Here is a 26,976-nt window from a genome sequence, read left to right on the forward strand (position 1 = left end):
TAAGTGGGGATATTAAACGATGTTTAAACTTTTAAGTACGTTGTTCAAGCCCATCACTCTAACAACTATTGTATAAACTCTTTAAAATTTGTTTAAACTCTTTAACAATTATTTAAACTTTTGTAAACAACTTGTTTGAATAACTTGTCCAAAAGTTTAAACGACTTGCTTAAATTCTAAACATCCGTTTAGAATTCTACTTAATTTTATCAATTCATGAACTCTTAAAAATATTGGGTGAAAATGCTCCATGATGGTAATTATGTATCCAACCAACATTGGGCATTTCTTTTGGGCATTATTATTTATCCAGTGTGATGAAAATTTGCTCATTCTAAAGTAATTTATGCTTATTTTTTAACCTGACTGGTTAATATGCTTCCGCATTGGGTAAAATACTTCCTCCAAATTGGTTGCATACATAATAACCCGCGTGCTGGTTAAAATTTTGCCCAATATTTTTTACAGTGAGTAGTTCACCTTATGTCACTTGAAAAAGTTCTGAATAAGCGGAAGAAGGGGGATAAGGAGTCTCCATTACATAAGGGAAAATGGGTTATATTTCATTCCTCACTTTCAAGGGGAGGGGGGGCACAAATCTGCGGGCATTTTCATTCATTTAACCAAAGTGGAGTGGGTTCATTATACCCCCTGCCCCTGGAAGTTTACCAGCTTTGATATGTCTATCCTTTATTCAAAAAACATACCTGTGAAAGGAAAATTCCGAATAAATTCCTGGGCGCACATAACATTGAATACTAAAAGACTTCTCAAAAATGTACAAATATCAAAAGAAGCAGTATTAATTATCAATAGTGAACCTCTACCTACACGATTCTTAATGTATTAATATTCTATATATGCAGATAATCAGGAAGATTTTTGGGACATGTGCTCGTGGTTTAAGGCGTTTAACGGCGTTCAAGGCTGAATTTCTTCAACATATGTCGCGGGGAATAGACCCTGTCGCGTTCCAGTTTCCGTTACGATCTTTCCCTGCCACCAATCACTTCCGTCCTTTTCGATGAGATGAATGGTATCGTTCTTTTTGAAAGACAGTTCTCCCTCTTCCATTGCCTCGAAATCCCATAATGCCTTGTACTTCACAGTAGGAGCCTACAATATATACAATATAAATACGAGTTTTTTTCATACGGTGACACGAAATTTGCTCCGGCGACAATATGGGGGTTATATGTTAGGATTGGGGTTAAGTTTAGAAAAGGGTAGTGTCAAATCCATGCAGGGTTGAATGAAGTTGGTCAGTCCATTAGTGTGTGGAATTTACAGCGGAGCAAGTGTCATGGAACCTTTATACGTACCGTTGATCATTATTGAACTGAAATTAATGTCGAGGATGAGTTGCCGATTTTTCACATTGTATTTTGCCATCGTTCAACATGTTAAAAACCGATATTTTAAGAGAGCAAGTAAAAAGTGATAGGATTAACAACCGTTTCCAAATGTTGCATTTACCACTTTGAATGTTTCGACTTTCGATCCAACTTGTCCAGCACATCGTTAGATTTATGCAAGGTTTAAATTATCCCTCTTCTAGTAATATTCCCTGAAAAGACAAAACTACATTTTAGAGTCATTCGATCATTACGAAATATGACAAAAAGCCCGAGGTATTAGACCGATTGCATATAATAACTATATATTAATCATCCGGTCTATCTTATGATGAAACTTAAATACCCCCAAAGTCAGCATAAGACAATCATAATCGGTGCACAAGCATGTACCGTGTAGCGTGTGACATCACTGGGATCAGAAAATAGCGATGTCTGCATGCTTTTCGAGTGTGCTACACTATTCATCAGCAACATGCCCAAATTACTGAATGTCAAGTCCACCCCATAAAAAATGTTGATTTGAATCAATAAAGAAAACTCAAACTAGCAGAACGCTGAAAATTTCATCAAAATCGGATGTAAAATAAGAAAGTTATGACGTTTTAAGGTTTCGCACACTTTTCACAAAAAAAGTTATATGCACATCTCAGTGACATGCACATGAGACGGCCAATTATGTCCTTCACTCGCTATTTCCTTTGTTTTTTATTGTTTGAGTGAAACATTATTTCAGTTTTTACAAATTTGACAATAAGGATCAACTTGACCGTACCATAAAATGTTAAAACAGTGGTAATACCACATGTTCAGGGAGCACTATGATTTTGTTTCACATGGCAATGAAGAGATTTTTCGTATTTCATGTAATGAAATACAAAATGATAGTGATTGTGTGACGTCACCAATCCCCCATTTGCATAATCTAGACCAGGATGTGCATATAACTGTTTTGAAAAATTTAGCGACACTTTAAAATGTCATACTTTAAGTTTATGCTTGATGGATATTAGTTCTCTTTTTTATTCAAATACACTTTTTGTTGGGGTGGACTTGTCCTTTTACAGATATCAACTTACCAACTGCATTCTGAGCTCATCTGGTGTCTTACTCTGGATAATCAAACAAAAATGCAGAGGACATAGGTAAAATAATAAATCTAGTTTATATTATTGTGGGTAAACAACATTTCTTCATGCAATGGTTTGAGGCGTTATCAGTACAGGCGGAGCTACACTCCAGGGTGGGGGATATGGTACAGGGTGAAGGATGGTAGGGGTGAAAAAACGGGGAAGAGGCAAGGGCGGAAATCTCTTCCCAAAGGTAGGGGGACCAGGTGCTGGAAATTTTGACAAAGCAAAAAAAAGGATACCCAAAAAGTAAGATCATCTCGTCCAAAATACATGTTTTATTTCGATTTTGAATGATGTATTTCTTCCAATCATAAAATACCCAAAATAGTAGGGGGACATTTGATAGTGTCCCCCTCCCCCCCTACTATTTTGGGTAGGGGGCGCGTCCCCCCTGTTCCCCGAGGATTTCCGCCCATGGGAAGAGGGTAAAGGGAGAACAAAAAAACTCCGTGATACCCATCTAATTTAACGGGCGGGGGGAAGTGACCTCACAATCATTTAGTCCCTCCTTTCATGTCAAAATATCCTGGCGACGTCCCCTGCGACTCAGCATCGTTAGTTTCATAGAATCTCTCTGAATGTCTTACTTTTTTTTTACTTTTCAACATACCAAGTAGTCCAATATCTCCCTCGCTCCGCTCGCTCACAAATTTTCAGGAATAGCGGATCGTACTAAAAATTGACCCCTTTTATGTTTTTGCCTAATCTTAACGTGCTTATCATGTCCCTGGTTTGAATGAAAATAGACCTACGAAAGATATTTCGTAACAAAATTTGATCGCGACAATTTATTATTTTATTATTTATTTTGAAGTGAAAATCATTGATGACCGATACGAAAGCTGTCCACAATTGAATGCCCTCACAGGTATGTGTACCAAAGTTCATGTTAAAATAACTATTATCATAATACACTGTGTCATGATTATTGGCAACTGGGAATTTCTTAACCAAACAGGGTATAGGCCTGGTCCCACTGGCCGATGGATGCAAAACGTATTCATAACGGATACAGCGGACAAGCGATATTTCGGGGTGGCTCCATCCGTTTTCATCTGCTCCAGCTAGACAAGGGACAAAATGGGCGAACAGCGAAGACAGCAGACGGATGCTTGATGGATATAGAGCGTATGAAATACGTATGCAAAGAATACACAACGGATGCATAACGTTTTCAAACGGATGGCAAGATTCTTTTCCGTTTTACTCCCTCTCTGCATCCGTAATGCAGTGGAACCGGGCTTTATAAGCGTCACGATATTCACTGTAACATGGCTAACAAAATGATATTTCGCTGAATAGTGTCTTAAGGTATGCATGCAATACATTGGCCTAACAATGAGACCTATAGTACGTAAGCCCAGCATTAGCCCATGTATTGCTGGTTTTATATACGAAATATACTTACCGTATCTATTGTTATAGGTGGGTCTTTGAGATAAATAGTCTGTAAGAGAAAAGGCCATTGAGAAATTAATTTATTTTATATCCGTCATGATAAAAATCTAAGCAGTTAGTCCCAACCAATGTCATGAAATTGGCAAAAAAAAATGCCGCATGAATTCCGACATCTGACGTCATAAGCCGCGAGAACAGGACCCCAAGCCGTAAATAATTTTTAATAAGGGGGACCTATCTATGGGCGGGGCTTAAATCTATCAATCGCATGTAAGATGGTAAAGATCCGTGATTGTAACAGTGCGCGTATACACACGATAATGATCAATCACGTCTAGCTGTCCATTTATCAAATATTTATCAATAATTTCTATCTCGAAGACCGGGATCCTTATTGCTATTTATTCAATTAAATTTCCTGTCTCTTGTATTTATGCTTTATCTTATACTGTTTTTTTTTGCGTAGTAAGAATGCCCTTCTGTAAAATTGTACTTGATTTGTATTACTTTATATTACTTTGTATTATGTTTTGAATGGAAATGAAATAAAAGAATTGAATTGAATATTCAATAATAATACCGATAAGCGATAACGGATATAAACCAAGTTCATGAATACGGCCTCCGATCTGAAGTTTGGTGAGACTAGGCTTTTCGCGACCACAACAACGAGGTCGTTAGATCTGCGGTTCGATCGTGTGCAAAAATTGTTGGTACTATGGTAACAGCGACATCTCCGTTTTGGGATGATTTTTTTTTCAAAAGTCGAAAGCCACAGGTCACCTGTCACTTGAGAGTTCTCGCACAACAACGCAAACTGACCTCTGCGAACGACGCTAGTGACTTTGGAAGAGACTTTTGGCCCCATCGTAAAAAAAAAACTGTAGAGCCTAGCTCATCTGAGCGGCCGATGGATTGGTGGATCGCTTGCAATTACATTCAAGGGTCACTTTCACCTGTACAATCTAAACCGTGTCTCATGCGTTGATCTGCAAAGCTTAAATCCGTCTGTAATAAGTCAGGATTTTTTTCTCGTTTGATTTGGCTCCTCCTTTATTACAAACGACAAGCCGTCTTCCACGCAATGTGAAGGAAATATGACCCATGTGTTCCCTGTACCATATGTAGGCCTACATGTCAGAGAGTGAAAATATACGAATCTATAGAGGTGACTTGATTGACTGTTCGCTTCCATATTACAGGGCGCTCTCAAGCTCTACGGCGACGCCAATGCGTGTATTCTTGATGGTTGCAACAACAAAAAATCATCCCAAGTCGGAGATGTCGCTGTAACCATAGTAGCAACTAAAATGCACACGAACCGCAGATCTAACGTCCCTGTTGCGGTTGCGAAGTCTTACTACTACTACTACTACTAATGCTATTACTACTACTACTATACTACTACTTCTACTACTACTACTACTACTACTACTACTACTACTACTAATGCTATTACTACTACTACTACTACTACTACTACTTCTACTACTACTACTACTACTACTACTACTACTATTTCTACTACTTCTATTACTACTAGTACTATTACTACTACTACTACTACAACTATTACTACTACTACTACTACTATTTCTATCACCGACACTACTATACTTCTTCTACTGCTACTACTTTTACGACTACTACTGCTGCTGCTATTATCATTGCTACTAAATTTGCTATAATGATAATATTGCTTGTACATTTCTTTTAAAATGTTGTTAAACTTATCCGGAGGTACAAAGTCTGTGTTTTTCTGTCATACCTGTGTTCTGCTGACAGAGGATGTCCGATGATAATCGACAAGTTGGTTTAATGAATTGAATTTCACCACCCAAAGGAAATATTTTCCAGACCCGTCTCTTAGAACTTTGAAATGCTGTACATTATTTTTATGCCTTTAGAAAAAAAAGATATGAGAAAAACAAAACATATATTTAAGTTTTTTTTTCATATAGAAAAGTACATAATCATCATAAACATGATATAAACGGGCATAGAAATAAATCGAATTGTGTGTAAGTGATTGCACCGAGACGGGATTGGCAACTTGTAATCGGATCTTCAAGGTCAAGTCCACCCCAGAAAATTATACAATATTTCATTTTTTACGGATTTGACAATGAGGAAAAAATTAGAATATTTCATATAATAAAATACAAAGAAATATTGAGTGGATGACGTCATCAGTCTCCTCATTTGCATACTGTCCAGGATGTGCATATAACTGTTTTGTAAAATTAAGTGAAACTTTAATGTCATAACTTTCTTATTTTACATCCGATTTTGATGAAATTTATGCTTGTTGGATTTTCTTGTTTTATTCAGATCGACTTTTTGTGGGGTGGACTTGTCATTTAACTGGTGCAATCTCATCGCATAGTATTCGTTGGGCTTTAGGGAGCTAGCGCCTGGTGCGCCAAATTGATATTCAACAGGGGGCGCAAAATTGATACCGGTGCCATATTGATCTGGAACTCGAGGGCGCAAACTCAACCCGAAAGTAACGGGGGCCAAACTGATGTTCAAATTTGGGACCCAATTGATGCTGAACACATGACCACGCATGGGAAGCGGGATGCTGGAGCCGAGGTTCTGGAGCAGCCCAATATTTTCAAAAAAATCCCGGATTTGACATTTTGTTTTATTAATAATAATGGAAATGCATAGCTCCCTTCTTCGCCCCCGTCATGACTAATCATGTACATTAAAGGTGCATAATTCTATTTCATTGCCGGGTTTCATTGGTGTAATTTCGCTTCTTGGCGAAAAATGATATTTTCTGCAATAAAAAAAAGGTAGAGGTCTATGTTTACTTCTTTCTTAACATCTGATGACGGACATGGTGACTTAGCTTTGCTTGTAATAAGTACAACTATATAGATTCATCTTGAAGTGATCTGATTTGTAATTGAATTTATAAACCCGAAAGTAATATGCTGTGAATTCAGTTACTTTTTTAACTACGTGTTTTATTGGGTTTGCAATCACAAACATAATCACAATATTTACATAATTATGATTTGTATGATTACTGAAAAATTCAAGGTAGTAACAGCAGTGAGGAATTCACTTACTTTACAGAGAGAGAGAAGTCTCCGGGAGTGCTTTCTGACTCTCTTATTAAGAAGGCGCCATCATTAGGCATGATTGCCAAGTATTCTTCCGCCATGTTTCTCTTCAGTTTCCCGACATACCAGCTGTCATGATTATAAATATAACATGATTAGAGGGGTGCATACTCCTGGTTTAAGAATCACATATGAATAAATAGATTAAACCAAAACGATCGAAAGGTTGAAAATTTTCATCGAAAGCAAATTATTATCATTTATTTATTTGGCCATATAAACATACAAAAATTGTACAATGCAAGTACAAAAACACAATAGATATGAAAAGTAGAAATGAAAGCAAAGAAGAAAAGAGTAAGAAAGTGTTTTTTTCCATGGGCCATGACTCGCGAAAGTAAAATTCAATACTATTGCCCAGAGACATACGAGCCCTCTAAGATAAGAACGAAGTTATTGAATGTTAGAATTTAGCAATATTTTGTGAAAATAATACCAATAATATGCATGAAATATATAGGCTTATGATGTCAGGCCCCCTCTTCCTTCCCCCTTTTTCAAAAATTTCATTACAAGAAATGATAAACATTTCATATTTTCGTACATGTGTGCATATAAAAAGTGCCATCGTAACAAAATAAGTTGCAGTAATTTATATTTGAAGTTTACATTTTTGGAAGACAAAAATCCAATAAATATAAATTCAGCTCGCTCATACTGCATGCATATTTACGAAGACATGTATTTGCCGAAATGATATAAACTACAGTGCCATATGACTTTGTTGCTACTTACTAGATTTCGATGAAATGTCCAGTGTTATAAGTCTGATTTAGCTTTATATATTTATACATTGTTTTATCATTATCTTATTTTCAGCCGTGAGAGTCAGTTTAAAGGGACCCTGATGACGAGTTAATTTCAATAAAAGCAGAGAGAAAAAAAACATAATTGATGAAGGTTTGATGAAGATGAAGATCCATCAACGAATGAGGGATTTGTGAATGTTCAAAGTCTTTAATTTTTTGAGCTCGTCCATTATGATGAGTAAAAATTACTTTCTACTACGTGTCTGAGGATAATCACACAAGTAAAATCCAGTTCAGTTCTTTTTTTTTTAGATAATGGCAATGAGTGGGAATTGTGTCACACGGCATATAGATGAGCTGCTTGTTTGTGACCTAAAGAAATAAAAACTTTTAATTTTCATAACTCCGTTTTTTTTTTCAATAGATGTCCATCAGACCTCCACAAGGACTTTCCTCTTTTTTCTTATATTATTGGAACCAACGAATTGGCAGGGTGAAATTCTTCTATCAGTCTTTTAGAGATAATATACAGGTCAGACAGAGCCAATAGAATAATAATGATTAAAAAAAACTCGTCACCGCTTTCAACAATGTGTGACAATGGTTGGACGAGGCAAAACAGTAATTAAAACGATTAATGATTTGTGACGTCAAATACGAAAAGCTGCCATATTTAATGAAAATAAAATGCATAAAATATCAAAATGTTAACGGTTCCTTAATGTCTAAAAAATTCCTATTTTTAAGAGCGGGTGTGAAATATCTTTTTAAGAGATACCGAAGGTAACTTAAAACCGTTTTTTTTTCGTCTGCGAAAATGACATTTCATTGATTTTATTGTTAAAATTCACAGTACATTGGAAGCTGTTCGCATTTGACGTCACAAATGAAAAAAAATCTACACACGTTATATAAATCTTTGACTGATTTTCCTCAAACCTTGGCCTCACTACTATTTTTAAAATTATTTTTCTGCTATTCTTACAAATAAACTTTTTGTCAGGGTGAACTTTCCAAGTCAGTAATGATCAACATTGAAAGGTTATGAACACCCCTATCGCTTAAAAAGCAGAAGACGCCATGTTTTGAAATAAAGGGCCTCTTTGGCGCCTTTTTTTAATACAGGCAATGCAGAAAGATACATCTTATCGCTGTCCATGCGATTAACTAAATAATTGTAAAATGACAAGAAAATGACCCAGGCGTGGTTCTATGGGGAGGGGGGGGGGGGTGGAGACAGAAGCCCTCTAAAATTTTCGACAAAAAAAACAATAGTTATGTTGGCCATATGTGCGTATTATGACTTTAATACAGTATTCTCTTCAATCGACAAAATTAAAGCTGTTACTCTTCAATTCGATTTTAACACCTTTTTTAAAATTTCAAATTGACCTCCCTACTTTACCCAACACGAATACTAATGCCTTGAAATTCAATTTAACCCTAGATTTGTTTATTTTTGTCAAAAGCGCTTTTTTTTATTCTTTAGGATATACCGTATATATTTTAGAAGAAAATGGTTCGGCCGCTATATTCTCTACCACCGAGGCTCAATTTAATGTAGTTTAGAGTCAGGAATGTCGATCCATGTTTCGGATGGTGAGTGAAAAAATATCCATTATTTTAGGTGCGGTATGATTTACAGTGTTTCAGTTGAATATATTCAACAACTGTTTGACAACTTTAAAAATATTATCGTATTCAATGCAAAAAGAAATTGTTGAAAAGTAGGCCTATCAGAAATCACTACAAAACCAATGTACCTGACATCATAATATATAAAACTAAATGTCAAGTTTTAGACGCTTTTCATTATACAAAAATTTTGCACACTAAGAAATAAAGGTTAAAATTTGAACCCCGAAAGGTTGATGCAAAATCAGCACCCTATGGGTTCAAAAATTGAACCCCTGGTTGGGGTTCATTTTTGCACCCTGCGGGTTCAAAACTGCACCCCTAGGGGTTCAATTTAAAATATATGGGTACAGTTTTGAACCCGCAGGGTGCAAAAATGAACCCCAACCAGGGATTCAATTTTTGAACCCCAATCAGAGGTTCAATTTTGAACCCATAGGATGCTGATTTTGTATCAACCTTTCAGGGTTCACTTTTGAACCTTTATTTCTTTGTGTGCAGAATTTGTATAATGAAAAGCGTCTAAAACTTGACAATTTGTTGATATATTATGATGTCAGGTACATTGGTTTTGTAGTGATTTCTGATACTTTTCAACAATTTCTTTTTGCATTGAATACGATAATATTTTTTAAGTTGTCAAACAGTTGTTGAATATATGCAACTGAAACACTGTAAATCATTAAAATGCTGACTGTCATAAATGTAATTAGACTGAATAACTTGATGTAAAAGTACTGATTCAATGAGTAATGGTTGATTTTACTCTATATGTATAAAATGTTTCCTAATTTACTATATTATAAGTTACATACATTATTTCGTTTCCGGATTAACGAACCTTATTTCGTTTTCGGACTAACGAACCTTTGGAACAACGAACCTTATTTCATTATCGGACTATCGAACCTTCGGAACAACGAACCTTATTTAGTTTTCGGATTAACGAACCTTTGAAACATTGAACCTTATTTCGTTTTCGGATTATCGAACCTTCGGATTAACGTACCTTCGGAATAACGCTAAAAAGGTTCGGATTAACGAACCCTTTTACGTTTTCGGATTAACGAACATCGAGGTATAGGCAATTTACGTGTTTCGGAATTACGAACCTTCGGAATAAAGAATCTTCGGAATTACGAAGTGTAACCGAATAAACCAACGTCGAAAATGTCTCAAGCCCCCAGAAGCTCCCTCAAAATTTTTAGTATGGAACCGCGCCTGAAATAACTTACAAATGATCTTTAGGTTGGACGTAGTTAAGTGGTACTAGTCCATCTCGTCCATCCATTTCAGCCTTCAGCCAATTCTGAGCTCCCTTTGTTTCTTCCATCAACTAAAAAAGTAGAAATGAAATAGATGACTCAAGATGAAATTTTTTGTTCCAAGGAATTAAGATGATCTAACTACAGAATAGGTAAAATATTAGGGGTATATAACAGCACCGTGGATAACAGATGGTGGTAGTTTGTCCCTTCCTTCCCCCCTGGCGGAGCTCACCGGGAAAGTAAAACAACGGGGGGAAGGAAGGGGAAGGAAGGGAGGGAGGGAGGGAGGAAGGAAGGAAGGAAGGAAGGAAAGAAAGAAAGAAAGAAAGAAGGAAAGAAGGAAAAGAGAGGAAGACAAGAGAAGAGAAAAGGGAGGAAAGAAAGAAAGGAAAAAAAGAAAGAAAAGAAAAGGGAAAGGAAATGAGAAAAGAAAAGGGAAAGAAAGAAATTTAGCATAAACAGAAAAAAAGAGGTAGAACGGAAGGAAAGAGAAAAATGAAGAAAAAGAAAATCTTCCCAAGATACTCTCATACATGAGTGAGAAAGGGAAAATAAAACAAGAAATGGCAAAATGGAACGGAAAATTATGGCGGGAAAGGAAAATAAAATAAAATAAACAATGAAGGCACTTTTCTTGATTAAAACTGTCAATTTCATGAGACTAAAAAATTAGAATTTTTCACCCCTTAAGGGGGAGTTACCAGGGGCTTAGCTACGGGGGGAGGCCCAGGTGCCCACCTGATAAAAATTGGCGGAGCAAAAAATAGGGGGAGAAAGAAAAAAAGGGGAAGGACAGAAGCAAACAAAAAGAGGAAAATAAGAGGGGGAAGACGACTGAATAATATAAGGTGAGGGGAAGACTTGCGAAAAAAATCTTTCATGTCACTATATAAAATTTGCATTGCCTGTTCGATGAGATTCATATCTTGCTCAATAGGCTAATATGGAATTTAAAATATCAAGTTTTGAAGTCAATATACGAAACATATTTCAGCTCGGACATCGAGCTTTCATTATTATTTTTTTATTTACAAATTGATTTTTAAAGGTATAGTGTATGATTGGTTGATCTCAGACAAGGGCAATGAATCAATTTTGAAATTATTGCATTCATTAAATTAAAAATGTCAGTTTTATGGTTTATATATCAACATTTTCAGCTTACGCTGCGCGGTCGCATAATTTGATTTTCCAAGTTCCTATTGTCTTCGTGTATTCCATAAGGTTCTCAAAATATTCCTTTTCAGGTGTGATTATAAAAACGTATAGGCCTATCAACTAGCGCTGCGCGTTCGCACTTTGATGGTGAGTTTTGTATACCTATATATTAATTCAATAACAAGCTACTTAAAATCTCCTTTTCATTACAGGTTATAAAAACTTCGGCTCGCGATTTGCGCTCGCATTAATTGTAAAAAAAATTATTAACACATGTGTCCTATTCATGATTACATAATGCTTAAAATGTTCAGTTTTCAAGCCTTAAGATCAACAAATTCCACACTATCATTAATCATATTAGATTAATAACGAAGAAAATAACATTTTCATGAATTCCTTATTACTAAATTGGCCCTTTTTCAGAATGGAATATCGATAAGTTTCATCTCGCACTTAGATATAATAAGAATAGTCATCATTTTCATATAATGACAAAATGTCCTTAGAATCTCCCGCTCGAGGTACAAAAAAAAGTTATCAGCTCGCGTTTCGCGCTCGCATCATTTATTACGTGTGATCCGCATTTAGTTTGCTTAATTTGACCCTTTTTCAGATCTGAATATAAATTTTTCAGCTCGCGCTTCGATCTGGCATTATTGATCTTCATGATTAAAAAAAATATATACAGAATGCCCATATTCTAGGTCTAAATTTAACACAGGCGCACGCATGCTGGCCAGCTTGTCCTTTATTTAAAACGTGCTTAGGTTATCCAGTTTCAGATCAGAATATCTTCGCGCTCGCATCAATTGTTTACTTACATACCTATCCCTTTTATAATTATAAAAGTGTTTAGAATGATAATTTCGTTTTAGGTCGAAATAACAAAAAATTCAGCTTGCACTTCAAGCTTAAATTATTTAATTGTTGAAATATGTATCGTCTTAATGGGTAACTTCAAACAGTCCTTAACAATTCCCAATTTCGATCAGGCCAGAACATTTTATTAGAATTTTCTGCCCGCGCTTGGCGTTTGCGGTAATTATCTAGACAATCTAGTTGCATACGCATTTTGTTCAGGATCACAAACATTGCCCAAAATGTTAAATTTTCAGTACAAAATACATGAAAGTATACTACTCGCACTTTTTATATAGTGCTTATGAGATTATTTCCAATTTATTTCCAATTTTATAAAAATATAGCTAAGAAGTGATTGTGAGGACTACCCCCTTCAAAGAAACAAAAATCAATTTTGAACGACCTATCGATGGAAATCATTTTGGGCCCCACCTCCTGTTGGCGAAAGCTGGATCTGTCCCTGTGATACATACACACACAGAAAAAAGAGTGCCCCCCCCATTAACAAGCGAGGACCCTCATTAACAAGCAAGGACTCCCAGTGCCCCCCCCCCCGGAAAAAATCCTAGATTTGCCATTGGGAGTAACACAAGTAAATGTAGGCCTAAATTTAGTGTGAAGGCCTGGGGCCTGTTGCATAAAATTTTTTACCTGAGAAAACTCTGGTAAAAACTGAAAACTAAGGTTAGCCTCATATCTGCCATTGACTTTAATACAGGGCAAAAACTCTGGTAAAAACAACCTGAGTTTTCTCAGGTAAAAAGTTTTATGCAACGGGCCCCTGGTCACCCGGCCCGAGTGTTGTTGGAGCGGTCGTGGAGCGGAAGTGAGAGAGGGTCGTATTTCGCTCACAAAATTGGGGAAAAAATCGAAAACAAAAAAAAGCAATCGAAATCGAAAATGGTGAACGGTAGCGAGCGGTGATGATTTTTTTCTCTCCGCTCCACGACCGCTCCAACAACGCTCGGGCGATGTGACCATGCCTTTAAGGCCTGGTCACACCGCCCGAGCGTTATTGGACCGGTCGTGGAGCGGTAGGGAGAGAGGGTCGAATTTCGCTCACAAAATTGGGGGAAAAATCGAAAACAAAAATCGAAAACGAAAAAAAAAACAATCGAAATTGAAAATGGTGAACGGTAGCGAGTGGTGATGATTTTTTTCTCTCCGCTCCACGACCACTCCAACAACGCTCGGGCGGTGTTACCAGGCCTTTAGATTGTTTCCTTGCGTCCTTCGACGAGTAGGCTATGCCCCCCATGAAACATACCTTTTGTATTAAAACCCCTTTCAATTTCTTTTTCTTCGAAGTTTTCGTCTTGCAAGATAAAGCAGTGGCCGCATCAAGACTTTTAAACGGGGGGGGGGGGGGGGTGGCAAATGTGGAGGCAAAGACGGACAAAGAGCTGAAAGTTTTAATATCCTGAGATGATAAACGTTATAATCACCATGATCAGGAACGACATAATTTTGATGCGAGCGAGTAGGGTAAGGGTTTAATGTTTTAATTTTCAATACCTTTTTTGTACTTGCGAACATGCATGCAGGACCTGTATCTCGCTAAAAACAAATAATAAAATCTCGAATCCCGAGAATAATAATTTGTGCATATTGACTTGAACAATTATTTTTAAAGCCCCATGATATCCTATTGAACAAATCATTCATCTCAACCATCAGCCACTGCGAGCGCGATGCGAAATTTTGAATTTTATGTATTGACTTGAAAGATCAGTGCTAACAGTGGATGAGAAAATGTTCAAAATTCGATGAGTCAAAATGCTGTTCAGCTTGAGTAAGATGCTTATGACAGCATTTACCCAAAATTGTTTTTTAGTTTTCAATTCTACAGAGCCCGGATCGAGAAAGGCATGCCTCCGGAGATAGGGAGGGGCTGAGCTCTATCATCTCTATCCTGCTATAATGCTTGTCTGATTATGAAGGGGGTAAGACCACGGTAAGACCTTAGCGTCTGTTTTATTTTAATTCGTTTGTTTGTTTGTTTATTTCTTCTTTTATTTACCTCATGATCTTTGATGGCTTTGCTCCGGGCTGAAGGTTTTTATATCTAAGTAAATAGAGTAAAATTCACAAAGAAAACTGTTGACTATTTCATCAAAATCGGATAACACATAACAAAGTTACTGGGTTTTAAAGATTTGCATTATTCCAGTGAAACACTTCGAGGCATATCTTCATGAATGTTCATAAGGAGGGCTGATGATGTCACATCCCCACTTTCCTTTTTCTTATGTTATTACATGAAATCATAATTGTTTCATTTTTTCATAAATGTGTAAATGATGTGTCTCCATTACTATGAATTAGGTTACAGAAACTGAATGAATAACTAATGCACTGAATCAGTTGGTAGAAAAAAATGAATAAAACCGGCTAATTTCATATATAATTGAGCAAGGTGCCATACGGAAAGGAGAAATTTTCATATAGCGCTTCTGGACCATTTTTTTACGCTGAATATGAATATATGAGGTAACCAGGCTGTATCCTGAAAATTAACCCGTGAATGCGCTTTTTTCAAATGGCCGCCAAATTTTCAGGACATTTTAATTTTCGTACATAGATTTTGACATAAAAATTTAATTGCCACAAAATTAGTGTCATATGAAAGAAAAATAAATTTCCTACAATTTGGTACCATTTATAGGGGATAAGTAGGTCATTTGGCTGAGATTTTAAGTAGAAAAATGCATTTTTTGTCATTTTTTCCCCAAAATTGAAAATTTTGCAAATACGTTATTTTTCATAATTCTAAGAAACCAGTGGTCTTGAAATGTTCAAGAAAACTTTATTGATATACTATTATTATGTGGATGAAGTTCAAACTCTGTATCATTTTTCTTAGCAAATTTATAAGGTATCAAACATGAATACTTCAATTTTAGAAATGTCGCTTTTTGTATGCATTTCCATAGACTAACTAATACGTATAACATGTATAATATGTATGTATAATGTATAGTTAAAAATTAAATCCAATTATCTCCGCTCGTTAGTCACTTGGATAGTTAAGAGTAGGCTTTTCTATATCAGCTACATAAAACAAAATGTTGGCACATCAAGGCCTAACACTCTCATGAGGTGGGGGGGGGGGGTCGAACCCCCCCCCCCCCGCCCTTCTTGGCTATATCATGCTGTTGTATATTGCCTATTTATTGGAAAATCACCACTTTTTGAAGCACCCATTGAGGCAAAAAGCATTTTTGCTATACAGTACAGCCACTTTAATTATTTTGAAACCGCTTGGAGAGGAAAAGAGTAAGCTTTGTTCTAAAAGCTACATCAAAAGTAGTGACACGTACATCGAAGCCAACCCCTCTGGGGGGGTCACCCCTCCCCCTTTTGCTTATTGCCAATTTATTTGGAAATTCACCATTTTGGACCCAACATTGAGGCAAAAAAGTGTTTATGCATTATAGTGTTTTATTGCTTTGAGAAAGTAGAGTGTGTTCTACCAGCTACATAAATAAGCGCTAGCACGTCGAACCCTAGCCCTCTCAGGGGCTAAGTCACCCCTCCTCTATATCATGTATATTGCCTATTTATTGAAAATTTCACCATTTTGGATCACCCATTGAGGCATATTAAGGGGCGTTTCTATATCATACAGCCAATTTTATTTTCTTGTAATTACTTGGAGAGAAAAGCGTAGGCTTTGCTCTATCAGCTACATATTATTAGGAAGCGCTGGCACATCGAAACCTATCCCTCTCACGGGCTGATAAGTCACCCCCCCCCCCTCCTCTATTATCATGTATATTACCTATTTATTGAAAATTACACCATTTTGAATCGCCCATTGAGGCAAAAGTGCGTTTCTACTATACAGTGCGTCCCACAAAAAAACGAAACCGAGATTTATCGATGATTTATCATAACTTAATCACGAATACAATAGACAAATGACCTACCATTTTAAAGCTTAGAAATTCCTCTTTCATCTGGATTTACTAAAATTATTTCTCATTCACGCATGAGTGAGCAAAAACAATTTGAAAAGGGGACTCCAAAAAGTCACTTGGCGGGCCATATCTGAGTTTTAAAAAGAAAACCACATTTATAGAAAATTTAATATCTGCTCTTTAATTTGATACCTCAATTACAGAAAAAGGTCAAGGAATAAAAAAGTTCTGGTCATTTGAAATAAGGCTTGTATTTCCATAATTTCATGAGATAAACGTGTTTTCACCGGTTTCCACAGAAGTTTCGCATGGTGAACAAAATGGTTGATCGTCAACAAAACGGAGTGTCGAGTGAGTTTGAAAGCCAGCCTGGAGAACCTCTTCATTTTATGAAATTATTGAAATTCAAGCCTTATTTTAAATGACCAGAACTTTGTTATTTCTTGACCATTTTCTGTAATTTAGGTATCAAATTAAAGAGGAGATATTGAACTTTTCATAAATGTGGTTTTCTTTTTGAAACCCAGATACCCCCTGCCAAATGAGTTGTTGATATCCTTTCTTCAAATTGTATTTGACCACTCATGCGTGAATGATAAATAATCTAAGTAATATCAGATGAAAGAGGAGATTTACTGCCACTTTTACTGCATTGAAACCACTTAACCAGCCACTTATCAGCCACATAAAAAGAGGTGCAGGCAAATTAAAGCCTACTTCCTTCAGGGGACTGTCGAAATTACCCCCTCCCCTCCCTTGAAATTCACCATTTTGGAGCCCACATTTAGGAAAAAAGGCGTTCCCAATATAAAGTTCTGCCACGTTTACTACCTTGAAACCACTTAGGGAGGAAAAAAGAGGTTTTTGCTTTATCAGCCACATATAAAGAGGTGCAGGCAAATAAAAGCCTACTTCCTTCAGGGGACTGTCGAAATTACCCCCTCCCCTCCCTTGAAATTCACCATTTTGGAGCCCCCATTTAGGCAAAAAGGCATTCCTGATATATAGTTCTGCCACTTTTAATGCCTTGAAACCACTTAGAGAGGAAATAATAGGTTTTTGCTTTATCAGCCACATATAGAGAAGTGCAGGCAAATAAAAGCCTACCCCCTCCAGGAGGCTGTCGAAATCACCCATCCCTTTTGCATTATTGCCTATTTATTGAAAAAATCACAACTTTGGAGCCCCATTAAGGCAGAAAGTCATTTCTGATTATTTTTCTGCCGTTTTTCGCCCTTTAAAACACTTGGAGAGAGAAAGAATAGGCTTTGCTTTAACAGCTACATACAAAGACATGCTCGCAAATAAAAGTCTATCCCCATCAGAGGGCTGTTGAAATCATCCCACCCCTTTTTTATTATTGCTTATTTCTTGAAAAATTCACCATTTTGGAGCCCCCATTGAGGCAAAAAGGCTGTTCTGATAAATAGTTCTGCCACTATTACCGCCTTGAAACTACTTGGAGAGGAAAGAGTAGGCTTTCTTCTAACAGCTACAAGTCCTATATACTAGAAACACGTTTTTTTTTCCTCAACGGGGTTCCAAAATGGTGATTTTTACGATGAATTGGCAAAAATCGTAAAAAAGGTGGGGTAACATAATTATAGTCCCCTGAAGTGAGTCAGGCTTCGATATGGCAGCAATTTGTTATATATAGCTGAAAGAGAGGAACCTATTCTTTCCTCTCCAAGTGGTTTCAAGAAAGAGAAATTGTGTGTTCTATACAGCAGAAGTGCATATCGCCTCAATGGGACTCAAAAATTGTGAATTTTCAAATAATTAGGCAATAATGCAAGAGAGGTGGGGTGATTTGACAGCCACCCATATGGGTAAGCTTCAATGTGCCAGCATTTCTTTATAGAGCAAAGCATGTTATTTCCTCCTTAATTAGTTTCAAGGCAGTAAAAATGGTAGTACTATGTATCAGAGATGCCTTTTTACCTCAATGGGGGCTGAAATATGGTGAATTTCCAATAAATAGGCAATGACGCAAAGGCGTGAGGGGGCTGATTTCGACAGCCCCCAGAAGGGGTACGCTTTTATTTGCCAGCACAAAATTATGTAGCTGATAGAGCAAAGCCTATATTCTTTCCTCTTTAAGTGGTTTCAAGGCAATAAAAGTGGCAGAACTATATATCAAAGACACCTTTTTGCTTCAATGGGGGCTTTAAATGGTGACTTTTCAACAAATAGCCAAATAATGAAAATTAGTTGGGTAACTTCAACAACCGCCTGAAGGAGATAGGCTTCGTTTGCCAACACTTCTTAATATGGAGCTAATAGGGCAAAGCCTACTCTTTCTTCTCCAAGCCATTGCAAGAAAATGAAATTGGTGGTACTATATAGTAGGAATGCGCTTTTGCCTCAATGAGTGATCCAAAATGGTGAAATATCCAATAAATCGGCAATATACATGATATAGAGGGGGGGGGGGTGACTTAGACAGCCCCTGAGAGGGCTAGGGTTCGATGTGCCAGTGCTTATTTATATGAAGCTGGAAGAACGAAGTCTACTCTATCCTAAGTGGTTTCAAATCAATAAAATGGGGTGTGCAACAAAGCACAAACGCTCTGTGGCCTCAATGTTGGGTCCAAAATTATGAATTTTCAAATAAATATGCACTATTAAGCAAAAGCCCCCCCCCCCCTCCTAAGAGGGGTATGCTTCAATGTGCCACTTCTTTGGATGTAGCTGGTAGAATAATTAAAGCCTACTTTTTCCTCTCAAAGTGGTTTCAAAGCAATCAAAGTGGTTGTACTGTAGTAGAAATGCCTGTTTTTGCCTCAATGGGTGCTTCAAAAAATGGTGATTTTCCAATAGGCAATAATAGCCAAGGGGGGGGGGCTTCAACTTCCCCACCCCATGAGAGTGTTAGGCCTTGATTTGCCAACATTTTGTTTTATGTAGCTGAAAGAGAAAAGCCTACTCTTAACTATCCAAGTGATTAACGAGCGGAGATAATTGGATTTAATTTTTAACTACAGTATACATTATACATGTTATACATATTAGTCTATGGAAATGCATACAAAAAGCGACATTTCTGAAAATGAAGTATTCAAGTTTGATACCTTTTAAATTTGCTAAGAAGAATGATACAGAGTTTGAACATCAATAAAGTTTTCTGGAACATTTCAAGGCCACTGGTTTCTTAGAATTATGAAAAATAATGTATTTGCAAAATTTTCAATTTTGGGGAAAAATGACAAAAAATGCATTTTTCCTACTTAAAATCTCAGCCAAATGACCTACTTATCCCCTGTAAGTGTACCAAATTGTAGGAAATTTATTTTTCTTTCATATGACACTAATTTTGTGGCAATGGAATGTTTATGTCAAAATCTATGTACGAAAATTAAAATGTTCTGAAAATTTGGCGGCCATTTGAAAAAAGCGCTCTCACGGGTTAATTTTCAGGATACAGCCTGGGGCCCGTTTCTCAACACCGTCATAAGTCTAACTTCTTGACTAAATCGGAGATAGTGAGCTACTTGTCCGCTAACCGTTTCACGAAGCCCTCTTTACCAAGATCGGGTACAACAACCTCACTAAATATTTATGACACCTCCGAACCTGTCACAACTTCTTTCTTAATGACGTAGTGGCATCACGTGGGTAGACTATGACATGCAAAAGTGCCTAGAAATGAGAAAATTATAATCTTACGTAATCAATCAAAGATGTTGAAATTACATCAAAAAACAAGTTGGATAATGCATTCTATGATCATTGTAATACAAAGAATCTACAAAAACTGTTGGTAATACTCCACAAAACCATTCATTTTGAAATAGTAAAATAATTTATTTGATAAAGATTCTACCACGTCAGGCCATCCATTAATGGACTCGTATTTGTCGTTTTCAGACCCCTATTAACATTTTGATAAATTCTATCTCTAATTTATGCATAGAATTTGTCGAATAGTAAGTTTCAGTATCTAAGATTTAAAAGAAAAATGTTAAACTATATTTTGATGATGTTTGGAATCGTAAAATACCGTATAATTATCATCATTTTACAACGTAAACCGTTATGGTTTTACTTTCGTAAACTATTAAAATTGGATATCCCGGGGGTACCCATCTCAACGTCCACATGTGATTTTTTAGTCACGAGATCAATTATTCATAATTCCATTTTCTCAGCAATTGAATGTTCAAGTCTTCATGGTCTAAGTATGTATGGTGTATAATATACCTGTGCTATTATTCTTAAAAGATGAAATTCCCAATTCATCACAATATTTGCAATTTTGTTATCATTTTTCTTTTTGAAAATTATGCTATTTTGTGACTAAGGCTACGTCTCGTCTGCTCTTTTTACCGATAATATCGATATCAAGGTATTTTAGTTAGGAAGCCTTTCGAGAAACGAGTTTAGTAAGATTGGAACTAACTCCGTGGTAGATATGACTAACTTGTCCAGGTGTTGAGAAACGGGCCCCTGGTTACCTCATATATTCATATTCAGCGTAAAAAAATGGTCTAGAAGCACTATATGAAAATTTCTCCTTTTTCGTGTGGCATCTTGCTCAATTATAACCCGGACTAATAATAAAATACCCCGGGGGGCACTTCCATTGACGAGTGGATACCATGCCCTGCGCGACCATGGGGTCTCGAAAAGCACCCTAAACACGTATTTTCCATATTCTGAAAATGCCCCCCATTATTGGCGTCTCAAATCCTACCCTTAACAAGTATTGAAAAAAAACGATACTCTTGGCAAGTATTCCCTGAAATGAACCCCTAAACAAGTACAGCGATATGCCCGGGGGAGCACTCAGTATATAATGCATAGTGGTATGTGCCGCGGAGGGGACCCTTTTTCACACTCAAATTTCCGTTCCAAGGTATAGCATTTTTGCCTTGTTGAGAAAAAGAACAAAGAAAGCCGCTCCAAGGCATAGCATTTTCTTCTTATCGTGAAAAAGAAGAGAAATCCGCTCCAAAGCTTCGCATATTTTTCGTTACACCGTTCCGATCGCATTGATCAGCTACAATAAGATGCAAAAGTTTGGAGAAAAGCGGCCGCAGAGCTCCCAGGCGGAGGCCGCGCTTGTTAAGGCCCTAAACCGCAAATTGCACCTAAACCGCAAATTGCCGCCTAAGCATGTAGAATATTAACAAGGACCGTGCGCGCGTAAGAGGCGTGAACACAGAGGGCGGCAAACATAAATCGCAGAAGGATAGAGGTTGAAGAGTGAGGAATTAGAACTAGGGCGCTGATCTCATTTTTATGAGAAATGTTGTTGTTGATACACGTATTCATTTATTTAAATATTTTACCAGGGTGCTCATTCAACATAAAGTTGGTCTCCCATGGGGCCCTAAAAGGCTATAATTATTGTTCTTCTTGTTTGTTGGTTTTCGACTTTTGGTTATGGCGGGAGTTGGGCAACTTGGGCTGTACATAATGCTGTTTTTTGTGGGGTTTTTTGTGTTTTTTTTTTTGTGTATCCCTAATTCTCCCCTAGTATAATCTAACGCCTGTAGGTTTAAGCAAAGGAAAAGGGAAGAAATGAAAGGGGGAAAATAAAGAAAGAATCGCTATAAATAATCTTTTAAATATTTATCATAATCTTTTCAAAACTTTAATACAAAATGTTACGAGGGTAATGAAGCCATGTACTCATATTATTATAGTCATAATCAGTACGAAATAGTAGTAGTAGTAGTCAGGCGCGTACGCAGGATTTTTGAAAGGGGGGGTGTTTTCGAGCTGATTTCTTTTATTTTAATCTCCCGCCCAGTCTCTAAAAAGTGATGAGCGGGGGGGGAGGTGATGATTTTTTTTTTCTTTTTCTTCAGCGCTGCAAATAAGACAAGAACATTTAAGTGGGGATGGGGTATGTAACAGTGCGGTCATGACCCGCGAGCGAGCAGAAATGTTCTCGTTTTTGCGTTGAAAACATAACCTTTTTGTCAATAGTTTGTTGGTATCATAGTCGATGCTACATGTCCTTCGGATCGTAGCACTCATGATATGGCCTTGATCAGAACACTAGAAACTTGAGAAATGTCATGAATAATTACGAGCGAGCGGAGCGAGCGAGCCGAAATGTTTGCGTTTTTCCGTCAAAACATACAATTCTTCTCAATAGCTTGTTGGTAATGATTACATATTAGTTGATGATACATGTCCTTCTGCTCGTAAGTCTCATGATATGGCCTTGATCAAGAGACTAGAAACTTAAGAAATTTCATAAATGATTACGAGCGAGCGGAGTGAGTGAGCCGAAATTTTCGCGTTTTCCCGTCAAAACATACATTTCTTGTCAATAGTTTGTTAGTAAATCAAGTATTTTTAGTCGATGCTACATGTCCTTCTATTCGTAACACTCATAATACGGCCTTGAACAGGAGACTAGATACTTATGGAATTTCATAAATTATTACGAGCGAGCGGAGCGAGCTAACCGACATTTTAGCGTTTTCCGTCATTTTGGTTTTCATATTGGTAAAACATATTTTGTAAGAAAACGTATGTCTTTGTCTTGGTTCACTTGTATTCATAAGTATACATCATGATAATCATGTATGGCCTTGTTAATGGCGATACCGTGATCATGTCGGCGACATGCGGAAATAAAAGATATAATAAAATGGAGCGAGCGAAGCGAGTGGAAATTTTTTCTGTGTTTTTCGTCGGAAACATGAGATTCTGTTCATTATTGCTGTCATATACATTATTGGGTAGGGGAACTGTCTGTAACCAGACCAAGGAGTTATCAGGCGCTTGCCCGATAACTCCTTGACCAGACCGACCTCCGGTGAGCCAAGCAAAAAAAAAAAAAAAAACGAAAAGGGGGGGGTTTGAACCCCCTAAACCCCCCTTGCGTACGCGCCTGGTAGTAGTAGTAGTAGGAGTAGGAGTAGCAGTAGTAGAGGTAGTAGTAAGAGTAGTAGTAGTAGTAGTAGTAGTTTTAGTAGTAGTAGTAGTAGTAGTAGTAGTAGTAGTAGTAGGAGTAGTAGTAGGAGTAGTAGTAGGAGTAGGAGTAGTAGTAGTAGTATAGTAGTAGGAGTAGTAGTAGTAGGAGTAGGAGTAGTAGTAGTAGTAGTAGTATAGGAGTAGGAGTAGTAGTAGTGGTAGTAGTAGTAGTAATAGTAGCTTTTATGAAAACCCCGATTCTGCCCCACCAGTCCTTGTCCTTCCTGGTTCTCTCCATCCCCGCTTGGCCCTGGGCCTGGAGAAGTTGGATGACTCTCGGCCGGCCGAATCAACACCAAACACCAAAATAACAAAGTTATGATTTTCCAATTCATTATGAAAATTTGATAAGGTTCTCGCGAAATTTTAGGCCAGCAGACTTAGCAGAATCAAACAACTTTCGCGAATTGCATGAAGTGTTTACGTACATGTATACATGTATGCACAGCTAGCTGGCTCAATTTCTCGCGCGAACATGTGCACGCACAAAGAGTGCATTGCTATTGAGTAAACAAGACTAAACTTTTTTCTACAAGCTTAGGCGGCGATTTGCGGTTTAGGTGCAATTTGCGGTTTAGGGCCTTAACACGGGCTAGCTGCCCGGGCTAGCTGCATCATGCACGCATGACCGTTCCATAGGGATGCTTATGCACTCACACGCTGGCGATCCGTTCCAAGGACCCCCGTTTTCACAAACATTTGTCGTTCCGAAGCCCTATCCGAGGACCCTCCTTTTTACAATAAGCCCGCTCCAAGGCCCCCGTTTTTGTCTCGCCCGCGGCACATGCACCCCACCACCTGTTTGGTCTAGTGTCCCCCCCCCCCTGGGCGATATGATTGTCAGTACGGGTCCGTCGGTCGTCGGTTTTACCTTTACACACCATTTGGTTTCGTACGGCCCCACCTTCCACAACTCGCGCAAATCGGACTCTAAACACGTAGTGTTGGGGCAACTAGGACATCCCTTACAGGGGCCGCGGAACGGTTTTCAAAGTGGGAAGGCTGAGCCATAGGGGGGGGCTGACCATGCTAAAAATCACAATTATAAATTTTACGTTTTTGTACACGGTTTTGGAAAAAAGTGGGGGGCTGAAGCCCCCCAGCCCCCCCCCCCCCGGTTCCGCGGCCCCTGCTTTATCAAACATTTTGATTTTGTTTTATCTTCCCCGAAAATCTGACCCTAAACACGTAGCTTTCCTAGCGAAATAGACACCCTTTTTCATTATTTTGGTGTTTTGATTCCCTTATCACGTTAAGTACGTAACGTGCCCTATCGTGAAAAGGACATCCCTTTTACGTGTTTTTTGGTCGCACATGGTATCCACTCTTCGATGTAAGTGGCCCCCGGGTAAAATACAAAAGAACAAGTGGGGATATGACATCATATATGAATATTCATGAAGACATGCATAGGATTGTTTCACCAAATCTTTAAAATTTAATTATTTGTTATCCGATTTTGATGACATTTTCAGCATTTTGCTCTGTGAATTTACTCCATTTACTTAAATATAAATATTTTCAATCCGGAGCATCCCTTTAATGATGAGCTATACCAGGGCACGTAGGCCTTCTAAAAGAGGGAGCCCATAGGCCTATACTTCTCAAGAATATACGCCCTACACCTGAGCCACTTGCCTGTTTGAGAGTTGGTGGACCCGGGGGGGGGGGCACTCAGTATATAATGCATATATGTGCCGCGGAGGGAACCCCCATTTTTACACTCAAATTTCCGTTCCAAGGCATAGCATTTTTGTCTTATTGAGAAAAAGAACAAAAAAAGCCGCTCCAAGGCATAGCATTTTCTTCTTATCGACAAAAAAGAAGAAATCCGCTCCAAAGCTTCACATTTTTTTCGTTAAAGCGGCCGCAGAGCTCACCCGGCGGAGGCCGCGCTAGCTGCATCATATACGCGCTCACACGCTGGTGATCCGTTCCAAGGACCCCCGTTTTCACAAACATTTGTCGTTCCGAAGCCCGTTCCGAGGACCCTCCTTTTTACAATAAGCCCGCTCCGAGGCCCCCGTTTCGGCACATCCCCACCATTTTTTTGGTCGAGTGCCCCCCCCCCCCCCGGGTGGTGGACAGAGGGAAAGGCTTAAACACCTGAAATTACCATCCTTGGAGTACAAGAGAGGAGACATGATTCAAGTGTATAAGATCACTCATGAAGTCGACAGGCTTAACCAAGACCACTTTTTTCAACTAGCTGACAGTGCTACAAGAGGTCATAGGTACAAACTTGTAAAGCCAAGATGCAGAACAAATGTTAGTCACCGAGTAGTCAATGATTGGAACTCTCTCCCAGCTGAGGTAGTTGAAGCTCCCACAGTAGAAGACCAAAAGCTTCGTTCTCTGTTTTGTTGGTTGTTCAGCTGAACTCCGTTGGCTTCATCACCAAATACAGAGACCGAAGTTCTAGCGCGATCTGTACAGGGGACTCACTGGCCATATGTTTATGTACTTATCGGATAAAACGGGGAAGTGAATTTGCGCGACAGCCGAGGTAAGTCACTGTTTTTGTTCCTTTCAACTTTATTTTTCTCCGTTTTTTGACAATTAATGCCAAGAGGGAATATAAATTTGCATTTTGGTCGCGTTAATTTTCAAAATTTTTATTCATTAAAGACAAAAATTGAAGAGCCCCGACGGGGGATTTTGCATTGCAAGTCCCCTAATGGTGGCTGCACGATAGCGAGCCGTCTGTGCACGATAGCGAGCCGTCTGTGTACGAGGCGAGGAGAAATTAAAATTAAAAAAATGTTCAAAAAAAATTCCTCGAAACAGACGGCTGCCAGCTGTCTACCACAGTAGACACCTTCAAAATCAGGCTAGACCGACACTGGCAAGATAAGCAGTGATTCCCACTACTCTTAATTAGATATGAAAAGTTAATTTTCACCAACTTGCCCCACTGCCTCCTTAATTTATTGAAGCATGGTGGAAGATGACTAAATTAGAAGATAGACCTGGAAGCTCGACTGCTAATTCAAGTTCTTCCAGTATTTGCGGTAAGGTAAGGTAAGGTAAAAGAAAGGTTCCATATTCCCCCATCCAATCCTACCTTTAAGACATTGCCTTTCTTGAAGCTTAGTTCATCTTCTGCTCCTGCTGTAAAATCGTGTAGAGCAATCGCCTCCATGTCTAAAACAAAATCACAAATGGGCCTATCGATGACGAGAATTCAACTCCACCGGTCATAAGAAAAGATCAAACGTGTCGAAAATTACAGACAGGTTGTGTAGATGGAAACACATTCATTGATCACACTCAACCACTCAAGTCTTGGATGTCAATGGTGACCACTACGTTGATCAATGTTTAACCAATATTGTCCTGATCGAGGTGATGTCCCTCTTTCATTTATTTAGTCGCCATACATGTAGTTTGTTATTTCGCTAAAGCGGAATCTTTAGGACCACTGAAGCA

At 38.0% G+C, this 26,976-nt stretch overlaps 1 protein-coding gene across 2 annotated transcripts; it reads right to left on the reverse strand.

Annotated features, from left to right (window-relative positions):
• Positions 1-377: 377 nt before the first annotated feature.
• Positions 378-26,976, reverse strand: LOC121407936 (growth factor receptor-bound protein 2-like). 2 transcript variants are annotated; one of them, XM_041599194.1, is made up of 8 exons: positions 26,612-26,629; positions 14,715-14,759; positions 10,640-10,740; positions 6,967-7,089; positions 5,655-5,787; positions 3,897-3,935; positions 2,435-2,467; positions 381-1,116 (listed from the first exon to the last, which is right to left on the reverse strand). In XM_041599194.1, exons 3-8 carry the CDS (start codon positions 10,735-10,737, stop codon positions 922-924), a joined length of 621 nt encoding a protein of 206 aa, XP_041455128.1. In that variant the 5' UTR covers positions 10,738-10,740; positions 14,715-14,759; positions 26,612-26,629; the 3' UTR covers positions 381-921. The 2 variants fall into 2 exon arrangements, with proteins under 2 accessions (XP_041455127.1, XP_041455128.1); XM_041599193.1 differs by lacking the exon at positions 14,715-14,759 and having other exon boundaries at positions 378-1,116; positions 26,612-26,976.

The sequence above is a fragment of the Lytechinus variegatus genome, chromosome 2 (assembly GCF_018143015.1).
Source record: "Lytechinus variegatus isolate NC3 chromosome 2, Lvar_3.0, whole genome shotgun sequence".
Taxonomy (NCBI): Eukaryota; Metazoa; Echinodermata; class Echinoidea; order Temnopleuroida; family Toxopneustidae; genus Lytechinus; species Lytechinus variegatus.

Coding starts and splice junctions, on each gene's coding strand:
- LOC121407936 (XM_041599193.1), bottom strand. CDS start 26,689: ATGGAGGCGATTGCTCTACACGATTTTACAGCAGGAGCAGAAGATGAA. Junction 7,090..10,639: donor GTCCAACCTAAAGATCATTT/GTAAGTTATTTC, acceptor TAATCATGACAG/CTGGTATGTCGGGAAACTGA. Junction 5,788..6,966: donor GACTTCTCTCTCTCTGTAAA/GTAAGTGAATTC, acceptor TTTTTTCTAAAG/GCATAAAAATAATGTACAGC.